General features: G+C 44.6%; 1 protein-coding gene across 1 annotated transcript in view; it reads left to right on the top strand.

Moving 5' to 3' along the window:
* The window catches only part of LOC122796898 (antizyme inhibitor 1-like), a 79,915-nt gene extending 69,650 nt beyond the window's left edge, over window positions 1-10,265 (top strand). Inside the window, exon 3 of the mRNA XM_044065652.1 lies at window positions 9,519-10,265. Coding sequence (XP_043921587.1) covers window positions 9,519-9,621 — 103 coding nt within the window. The 3' untranslated portion in view covers window positions 9,622-10,265. The remainder of the gene's footprint in view (window positions 1-9,518) is intronic.
* Window positions 10,266-11,336: the final 1,071 nt, after the last annotated feature.

Genomic DNA, 11,336 nt, shown 5'->3' with positions numbered 1-11,336 from the left:
CTTCCTCTCTTCATCCGCCAAACAAGGATTCTCGACAGATGGACAGGTTTGGGAAGCGTATCTTTAGCTCAGCGGTATGTATCCTTCAATCGAACTCACTCGCTTCACGAGATTGCAGAGATCTCTCCTCAAGGATTTAGGAGATTCTATACAAGGTGTGTGTACTGAGGGAGTCCCTGACAAGATTTCTGCTCAGTTGTCCACCTAAAATTCTATAGTTAACTCCTCCATGCGGCTATCTCCTATGCCACTGATGGAGTGAGTATAGCAGCGGGTTCAGGAGTTGCCCTGAGGCGTCAATCCTGGATGCGCTTGTGTAATTTTGCGGAACTGTTCAAGTCTACTTTGACCAACGCCCCATTTGATGGATGTTCATAGTGTTACACTGCTGCAGTCATCACACTTGGGTTATCTGCCGTCAGGCGGCCCTGCAGTCGGCCCGAGTTCCAAAGTCTTTGTCCGGCGTCTGTTGCTGTCGCTTCTTCCCTGACGTCAGTGTGACAGGGGTATAAAAGAGGCAGTCGACGCCATTTTCTTCAGTCTTTCTTGCGCGGTGCCTGAAGCAGAAGCAGTTTGCAAGTGCCGGTCGGCCGACTCCTGAGATTTTCAAATCTAATTTCAGACTGAAGTCTTCAATAAAGCTAAGTACCCCGTTGGGGAACCTTTTCTTGCCTCAGTCCGATGTCAGAAAGTTAATAATTGTATTTCTTGTGGGAAGCAAATACCTCATAAGGATTTTCATTCTTATTGTATCCCTTGCCTAGGCCCAGACCACGACGTCACAGGTTGTCGGTTTTGTGCTAGGTTTAACTAACTATTAAACGTCTGTTTGATTTCGCCCAACATTTTTTTGGTAGAAAATTTAATTATACCATGCCGTCGGAGCAACAGACGACCGGGATGCATAAAAAGCGCAAAGATAAGGACAGGCAGCCGAGACCCAAACCAGACACCGAGGCCTCTGCTAGGCCAGTCGCTGGTTCTCCGGTTTTCAGTGAGGCGCCTACGCAGCCCCTAACGACCGCTGATTTAGAACCCCAGCCTGCATCCGACTCTCAAACGGAGATTGCAGGCCTTCCAGAGCCTTCATCTTTAGGCCCTTCCAACTCCATGGCTGATGGGGATTCCGGTGCAGTTGAAAGGCCGTCAGTTGCTGAAGGTGTTTTCAGACAGACTACACTTACTATTAAATCCTTTGCAAAACTGAAAACTCCATTAAAAGTAAGGAAGCCTGTACAGCAGTCACCAGTGCAAGGCCCCATGCCTAAGAAACAGATGCTTAAGATAGCTGAAGACTTAATTACCCTAATCAGGGGTTCCCATCCTCCACCTGACAAAAGGCCTAGACAGGAGGAGGACTACACTTCCTCTGACCAGGTTTCCATTACCTCAGATTCTTCTGAGGAACCGGAGTACTCTTTTTTTTTTTTTTTTTCTTTCCCCCCCCCCCCCCCCCCCCCTTATGAAGACTCTGATGCTGAGGAGTCTATTCCTTCAGCATCTCCCCCAGAAGACTATTCTTTTGGGGAAACTTTACATACCATGAGGGAACATTTCCACTGGGAAGGCCAGGAGTACTCTGATTCTAAAAAAAAGGCTCAGAGTTCCTCTTACTACCCCAGCACAGACCCCTTGCTATTCCACCTGTTAGACATTGTGGATGATGTTTATTCAGAATCTAGCCTTAACCCAGATTCATTACCTCCTGCACCAGCCAAACCAAACAGATACTACAGAGTCCCTGACTCACATAAATTCCTATATAAAAGCCCTGTTGCTGACCCAGAAACCATTTCCCAGGGTCCCAAAGGGGTTAAGGCCTCTATTGCTAAAAATCCTGTACCGTCTGAAAGGGATTCTAGAGCACTAGACAGATGGGGAAAGAAAGTATATACCTCAGCTACTCTATCTATGAGGGTCTTAAATTGCCAGTTTCACATGCTGAAATATCAACATTTGTGTCTCAATTAAAACAAAAAATGAGCACATACACAGAGCAGCCTGATTACAAGGAAATGCAAGATTTGTTGCATGCAGCAGAACAAGTGGGAAAACATACTTTGCAATGTGGATTTGATTCATTGGAAGCTTCTCGCAGAGCAGCTGTAACAGGGTCCGTCATTCGTAGGCATGCTTGGTTAAAAGAACAAACTTTACCCGATCATGTTAAAGCAAAGTTATTGGATGCACCCGTACAGCAGGATGTTTTATTTGGTGTGAAAGCAGAAAATGTTTTAAAGAAAATGGAGGATAAGGCAAAATGTATGCAGACGGTCAAGGATTTTTTTACAGGTCCAACCCCCTAGTTTCAGCAGAAATTGGCCAACCAAAAACTGGTTCTTTCCAACTTCTGACAGACCTCAGAGGGGCAAATACAGACGTCCAAGGGGCAGAGGTCAGCCACAAGGCTCTTACAAGCCATGACAATGGGGTGCCACAACCCAGAAAGGAGGAGAAGACAGGTCTCAAACTATCAGAAGACAATCACAATGACTTACCCCTCAGACTGCCAAGCAAATCACTCTTGGCAGCTCCCTTGGGAGGAAAACTTGCACTTTTTGCAGATAATTGGCACATCATCACAAAAGACAAATGGGTCCTAAATATTGTAACTTAAGGATACAGGTTCCACTTTCACACTTTACCAAGGATAAAAGGAATGCCAAACCTGCCATCAAATCAACAGGCAGAGGCTCTGACAAATTACTGCACTCATGGACATGAGAGCCATTCAGCAGGTTCCTACACAGGAGCAAGGACAAGGATTTTACTCAAGACTCTTTCTGGTTCCCCAAAAGGACAAAGCCTGGAGACCCATTCTGGACCTTTCAATTCTAAACACATACCTGGAAGTACCCAAATTCAACATGCTCACACTACAGCAACTTCTTCCCATGCTGGGCAAGAAGGCTTGGCTAGTAGCATTGGACCTCCAGGAGGCATACCTGCATGTCCCTATCAGACAAAATTGCAGAAGATACCTCCGATTTATAGCAGGTACAACTCATTACCAATTCTCTGCACTGCCATTTGGCTTATCTACTGCGCCCAGGGTCTTCACAAAATGCCTGGCACCAGTAATTGCATACTGCAGACAAAGAGGAATCCAAATATATCCATACCTGGACGACTGCCTTATTCAAGCAGACAGCAAGGACATTCCTTTAAAACATCTGGCGTTTGTAAAAAAAAAAAAAAAAAAAAAAAAAACTACTAAGTTGCCTAGGGTACACAGTAAATGAAAAGAAGTCAAAACTAGTGCCCTCACAAGACATAATATTCCTGGGTGCCAGCTTAAATACAACGGCCCAGATGGCTTATCTCACGCCAGACAAGCAAGGACAACTGACTCAATACTTCAAAATGATGGCAACAAAGACCCAACTCCCTGCAAGAAAAATTCTGCAGGCCTTGGGATTCATGGCATCTTGCATGCTACTACCATATGCCAAACTGCATATGAGGAAATTACAATGTTACCTGAAAAGCGTATGGACTCAACACAGCCACAGCTTGGAAGCAATAATACCACTAATTCCCTACCTTCAACAGGAGTTTCTATGGTGGGCTCAGGCATGTCACCTCAACAAGGGTCAGCCTTTCACCTTGCCCACAGCCAGGCAAACAATGACAACAGATGCATTGGATTACGCCTGGGGAGCACACATGGCAGGACAGTGTATTCAGGGCAAATGGTCTGCAGATCAAAGGCATTTCCACATAAATCAAAAAGAGATGCTAGCTGTACAAAATGCCCTAACAGCTTTCAAGGACCCCCTACATCCAGGAGAACTTCTAATAAAGATAGACAGCACCACAGTGATGTGGTACATAAACAAGGGGGCACACATTCCTAACCCCCCTATGCAGGCAAGCAATGACCTTGTGGAACACAGCACTGACCTACCAAGTTCAACTACAAGCACAATTCCTGCCAGGAAAGAAAAATACATTGGCAGACAAACTAAGCAGAAATATCATGGATCCTCACGAGTGGAAACTAGACCCACAAGTATTCTCAATAACTCAAAAATGGGGGAGCCCAGACATAGATCTGTTTGCCTCCCCCCAAAACTATCAACTGCGAAAGTTTTGCATAAGGACATGCCACACTCTAGCTTGGAAAGTGGATGCCCTCTCATTCAGTTGGAAAACAGTGTATGCCTTTCCTCCACTGTCTCTTCTGGCAAAGGTGCTGCTAAAAGCCAGATTAGAGAGGCCACAAATGATGCTCATTGCTCCAGACTGGCCATGCCAACACTGGTATCCAATATCAAGGAACATGGCTCAAGGCCCACCATGGATTTTACCTCAGATTCCTCAACTGCTGACTCAGCAAAACAATCAGGTTCTACACAGCCAGCTCAAGACTTTAAATCTGGCTGCATGGCAGATTATCTAAACAACCAGTCAACACTTCTCTCTACAGCTGTTATAGATGTCATTCTGGAGGCCAGGAGACCCAGCACCAAAATCCTCATCCCAAATATTCCTCAGATTCTGCAATATTTAACTGAGATGTTGCACAAAGGCCTTTCCTTTTCATGTTTTGGAAAAACTTACACTACCGCCCTTCGAGCCAGCTTTTTCAGCTGATTTACAATTTATATCATGGAAAACTGCCCTGCTGCTAGCAATAACTTCAGCACTAAGAGTCTCAGAGCTACAGGCCCTAATGGCAGTGGAGCCTTTCATCAAGACAGAGTCTCTTTATGAACTAGCCCTTCCTTTATGCTAAAGGTAGTATCCAGTGTGGCTCTAAACCAAACAATTCATTTACCCCCCTTTTATCCAAACCCCCAGAATAAAGGGGAAAGGCTCCTACACTCTTTGGACATTCACAGGCAATTACGTTTTTGCTTGGATAAAACAAAGGTTTTCAGAAAATCTGATCAGCTCTTTGTATCCTATGCTGCAGGATCTCAAGGAAAGCCTATATCAAAACAGACCATTTCAAAATGGATAGGACACTGTATCCATTTCTGCTACACACATCATGGCAAACCTGTACCTGGCCTCATTCCACCAGGGCTACAGCAACATCAGCAGCCTTTCTCAGAGGGGTACCAACCAAGGATATTTTGGAAGCTGCAACTTGGAGTTCAGTGCACACCTTCACCAAGCACTACCACTTACCTCTATACTCAAAAACCAGAGCTGGCTTTGCCACTGCAGTTTTGCAGGGCCTACTAGCTTCTCCAAACCCTGTTTAGTACCAACCGCCCAGTCTTAGCTTTGGGATTCAACCCAAGTGTGATGACTGCAGCAGTGTAACACGATGAATATAGTACAGTTTTGTACCTACCATAAATGTAGATGTTTGAGTGTTCACACTGCTGCAGTCCAGGTTACCCTCTCACCCTTCCCTCTTTTTACCTGGGTTTTATCTATAGCTCCCTGTTTATACAATCTCTAAGATGTATTTCTATATGGTGTATTTGCATACAGCTGTAGCTGTTGTTTTCTACTTATGTAATTTGCTTAGGATTATGTATTGCCTCCCTATATGGGGGCACCTGACATCTGGGGCAAGAAAAACTGAAGAAAATGGCGTTGGCTGCCTCTCTTATACCCCTGTCGCACTGACGTCAGGGAAGAAGCGACAGCAACCGACGCCGGACCAAGACTTTGGAACTCTGGCCGACTGCGGGACCGCCTGACGGCAGTTAACCCAAGTGTGATGACTGCAACAGTGTGAACACTCTAACATCTACATTTATGGTAGGTACAAAACTGTACTTTCCTCATTGTTTGGATCTAACGTGAAGGATACACTCACTCGGTGTGAGCAAGAAGGAAAGACGCTTTCTGCCATGGGAGTACGTTTTACTGTTCCCTCTCTCGACCATACCCCAAAGGTCAAAGGGGTGGTAAAATGTGGTTCAAAAAGTCCCAGAGGGTCTTTCTGGACACACAGGGTGAACCCTCCTTCAGAGGCAGAGGAGGAGGAAATGGGAGACGCCCTAGAGGCAGTAGTGGTCTGCAATACCAGCAAAGCTGTGATTCCTTTCGGGGACGGCCTTATCAGCACTCCTGATGTGGGGCCCAACTGCGTTTCTCTGGGGCCGGACGGGGGTCGCATTTCTTTCTATCCAAAAGCCTAGTTAAATATCATTCAAGACAAGTGGGTACAAAGAGTTGTTACCAGAGGCTATATCATACCCTTTTCCCTTCCACTGTTTGTTCCCAAGAAGATCCCAGATATACCACCCAATCACAGGGATCAGGCAACTTGTGGAGATCAACAAGTTGCTCTTAAGAGTCATCCCGTTCGTCCCAGCAGACCAGATAGGATCCGGAACTTGCTCCAGGTTCTTTTTAGTACCGAAACGAACCGGAGATTGGAGGCCAATATTGGACCTCAACAGATTAAACAAATCCATGAAGGACAAGTTTTGGATGGTAACACTGCAGTCAGTGCTCCCGTTGCAGTCAATGCTCCTGTTGTTGGGGAAAGACTATTGGATGTACTGTCTAGATCTCTAAGATGCCTACTACCATATAAAAATGGGCAAGGCGTCCAGGAGCCATCTACGCTTCCAGCTGGGAGCCAGTCGCTATCAGTTTAGTGCTCTGCCCTTTGGTCTTACCACAGCCCCCAGGGTATTCACCAAATGCATGGCAGTAGTGATAGCTCAACTGAGACATCGGGGATTCCAGGTGTTTCCATATTTGGACGACTGGCTCCTGACCGCCCCCACCAGGCATCTACTCCTCCAAAACAGGAACGTCACTATTCAACTTTGTGCTCAGTTAGGGATCTCCATAAATTGGGAAAAATCTGCATTATTGCCCTCTCAATCTGTGATTTTCATAGGCGCAGAGGATGACACAGTAAACATGACAGTCTCCCCGACGAAAGGGCACAAAACTTAATCTCTCAAATTCAACATTTTTTCCCGTTGCCGTAGGTCCAAGCGAAGTGGGTTCTTCAGCTCCTCTGGACTATGGCTTCCACCATTCTGTTAGTACCATTAGCCAGGTTGCACATGAAAATTCTCCAGTGGCTTCTGTCTTCCCAGTGGTCCTTCCAATTTCTCCCTCTGAGTCATCCTATCCTGCTGACAGAATCATGCAAGAAGGACCTTCTTTGGTGGATAGCTCCCAACCAGTTGATCACGGGCACCCCCTTTGTTCCTGCCCAACCCGTTGCTACTGTGACCACGGATGCCTCCCAGATTGGGTGGGGGGGGGGCATTATTTCGGCAGGACTGTCCAAGGCACATGGCAAGAACACGAGGATCACCTACATAGTGCACTGTAGAGGAGGGTGGTGCTCCTGGCGTTGCAAGCACTTCAAGACCTTCTTCCTCTAGGGACTATTGCGATACAGTCAGGCAGCATGTTGGTAGTTTGGTATATCAACAAACAGGGCGGTACCAGATCTTACCCACTCTGTCAAGAGGCCATGCGAGTTTGGGAATGGGCGATTTCTTCCCAGTGCTTTCTGGTTGAGATGCACATTCCAGGGACGACCAACTTGATAGCCGACAAGCTCAGCCGGGCGATTCTTCTGCCTCATGAGTGGTCTCTGAAACTGGAAACAGCGGAACAGATTTTCTGAAAATGGGAACAGCCTTGTTGCGACATTTTTGCCAGTCCAGGCAATGCCAAATGCAGCAGCTATTTTTCCCTCATTCTCTCTCCAGGGAAGACACCCAGAGACGCTCTGGCTCACGATTGGCCCATGGGACTTCTGTATGCCTTTCTTCCATTTCCTCTCATTTCCAAAGTAATGCAGAAAGCCAGTCGGCTGAGAAGCAAGTTGATCCTCATTGCTCCTTACTGGCCTTGTCATGTCTGGTTCCCCTTCCTCGAGCCTCTTCTCATGGATGATCCTTGACCCAGCTCCAGATCTGTTGACTCACATGTCAGGTTCGTTACATCCCTCAATCCACACCCTCAAATTGACAGCGTGGCTGCTTCAGTTCCATCCCTAGTCAGGCTTCATGATGCATCATCCTCAGTATCACATATTCTTATGTCCTCCCATAAACCTTCGACTAGGAGGCTGTATGGCAGTAAATGGAAAAGATTTTCTATTTGGGCACAGAAAATGAATGTAGATCCCTACACTGCTTCTATCCCTGTGATTTTGGAATTTCTGAGCTTTTCCAGCAAGGATCTGCCGCTGCCACTATGAGTCCAATTGGCGGCAATTTCTCATTTTCACTTAGGGTTTCTGGATACCAATTTAATGTCTCATAAGCTATGCAAGACCTTTTGAAAGGAGCTACTCTATTGAGACCACTGCTGCAAGAACCTGTGGCTCATGGGATTTAAATTTTGTGTCTCCAAACTGACTTCTCCCCCGTTTGAACCTTTCCACTCATCTTCATCGAAGTTTTTGTCTTGGAAGACTTTGTTTTTGGTAGCTATTACATCAGCTAGACGGGTATCTGAGCTACAAGCCTTGTCTGTTAAGCCACCTTATTTGATCTTTCACAAAGACAGAGTGTCACTGCATACTAATCCCTCCTTTGTCCCCAAAGTTTGTTCCTCTGCTACCTTAAATCAATCCATAGAACTCCCAGTTTTCTTCCCTAATCACTGTAATGCAGCTAAATACCATTTTCATCAGCTGGACATTCGTAGGCAACTATGTTTTTATTTACAGCGGACCAAGGAATTTAGGAAATCAGATCAACTATTAATTTCCTTTTTTGACTCCAGATTGGGCTTACCAAAATGACACTATCTAACTGGATTTCCAGTTGCATAGCCTTTATCTACAGTTCAGAGGGCAGACCTTTACCCTGCAGGATCAAGGCACATTCTACCAGGTCGTTGTCTACCTCTGCAGCCTTTCACGCAAGGCCCCACTTGATATTTGTGCAGTAGCTACGTGGGCTACCCCTCACACTTTTATTACACATAAATTGGATTTAGCTTCCAGGGGTAGAGCATCTTTTGGCTCCACAGTGCTTAGGAGTATTTTCTAGTGAACCACCCAAGAATAAGGCGATAGGGACGCTGTCCCATATGTAAAAATGAAGGTGAGATTGGACTTCACAACATAAAGAAGTTATGTACTCACCATAACGTTCCATGTTGGTAAGTCCATCTCGCCCTTCATTTTTACCAACCCGCCCTCCAGCCCCTATCCTGGAAGATCTGCAGAGAATAGTAATTTGGTTATCTTTGGTTGGAGACCCTTTAGTATTGGTTTGTCTTATGTTTTTTTCTTCTATTGAGCAGCAAACAAGATCTGGGGTTTGTACTAGTGCATTATGGGATACGTGCTTAGCCACGAGCCAACCAGAAGTCTTCAAGCTTGTAAATCTGAGTCTGAGCAGAGGATTGGCTCCGAACCCATATGTAAAAATGAAGGATGAGATGGACTACCAACAATGGAACGTTATGGTGAGTACATAACTTCTTTTTTTGCCTGTGGTCATTTCTGCTGTAAATTCAGTTCCAGTAAATGAAAATTGTCTTAAGTTCAAAAGTAGGTTTACTTTTTAGCAATTCTTCATACTTAAATGTTTTTGAATTAACCAATTTTCCTGTTTTTATAGGTATGAGATGCAAGACGCTGGTGTAACCTTGGACACATTCATAAATTACTACGTTGTGCCTTTTCAGCTGAGCCAAGATGATTGCTTTTCCACTGCTGCTTAATCTGGATGAAATGCTTTCAATTATTTAAACCCTGCAGTTCAGTATCTTGTCTGGTCTACATTCCAAAGTGGAAGAGACTGGAGAAATCTTGAATTCAGCTGTAATTTAATCTGATCACTTGAAAGAGATTAGTTACTTGGGACCAGGCTGTCATTTTACAGCTTGTAAATGCTCATGTTGGACAGAGTAACATGTCTAGAATGAAACCTGCAGTCTAGTGTCTCAGATTTCCCCCATATGTATGAATAATAAAATATGCAACAAAATGGATGACTTAGTAGAGATGGAAGCCCTATCCCTGGATTCCCTACTAAACAGTTTACATACAAGTATACAGGTTTTTATACTGAGGATTCCTGTTAGCTTTGTAAAGTCATTGTCTTTGTATTTCCCTAAGTTGTAGCAGTTTGTGGAGAAGTACAAGTCCCTCAAACGTGTTTAGTATGTATGTATATATATATATATATGTGTGTGTGTGTGTGTGTGTGTGTGTGTGTAAATTTGTGCTTTGATCAGTAGTTTAATAAATGTTAGATTGCATCATAATTGTGGTATTACACATTGTAGCCGCTGTATGATGGCAATAAATATCTGTGGATTTTACTTATTTGTTAATGAAACATTAAAGGGCTTTCTTTGTGTGATGATTCTGGTAAGTTGTAAGAAGTATTGCAAAAATGAGATTATGGGGTGTGAAGTTTAATGTGTTGCTTTTCCCATGGCTGTGAAATGTATGGCTAGAATTGTTCATCTGCCCTGGGGGGGGGGCCACGTCTTCAGTCTTACTTTGATTTTGGTAACTACTAAGATGCTGTCTGAAAAAAAAGTTTTCTTGGATAGAATATTGCTAAGTAGTTTCTGTGGTGCAGCTACTTCACGCTCCTCTTTACCCATCTTCAAGTATAGTGTAATTTCCACCACTTTGCATATCTGGATTTAATGTATAGGAATTTGGAACCGTGCCTTTGTTGTAGGATTGTTTTCTTTTTTTTTTTTTTTTTTTTTCTTTTGCACACTGCCCCTGCTGGCTTTCAGTCAGGTGCACCTCTTCCAATCATCTGGCCTATTTGTTCCACATTACTGGGGCAACGGTCAACTGGAAAGGGTCTGTCATCCAGACAGCCATCAGAGGTGGTTCTGAAGACCCCCTTGCTCAACTGTTTTGGGGTGAAACTGCTGGATTAGACATCCAAGGCTCAGATGTCAGCTAGACTGAAAACCAGTTAGATGGGTGTCCCAAGAGTTTGCTAGATATCTTCACGTATTAAAAAAAAATAGAAATGTGGCTTTGTCATTCAGGATGCTGCTTCTTGCCTCTCATTGTGAGCCCTTCTGTCTCTGGGTGGGAGGTAGCTGGAGGAAGGTAATTTTCCTATGTTTTTATCTGACTTAAGTTAGAATAAGGAGGTCCTGTACTTAAGAATTTAGCTGGACACATTTTCAAGTGGCAGAGTTAAGGATGCATTATGATGTCGTTATTCTTCCTCACTGATGGCTCTTTCACGCTGTATATTATAGGTGGGAGGTTGGCAGGGGATTCCCTGCGTTGTTTTCCATCTGTGCACTTCTTCAGTACATGTTTGCTTCTGTGATGGATTCCCAGTGTTTTCCTAACAAGTTTATAATTTGTTAGTAGGTCTTCCCAACCAGCTATTGCATTCCCCTTCCTCCCCCTGTGACCTGACCTTCCTTGGAGGGCATTGAATGACTGCTCC

Source organism: Protopterus annectens, chromosome 3.part0 (genome assembly GCF_019279795.1).
Source record: "Protopterus annectens isolate FY-2018-M chromosome 3.part0, PAN1.0, whole genome shotgun sequence".
Lineage (NCBI taxonomy): Eukaryota > Metazoa > Chordata > Ceratodontiformes > Protopteridae > Protopterus > Protopterus annectens.
This window is presented reverse-complemented; position numbering and strand designations above follow the sequence as displayed.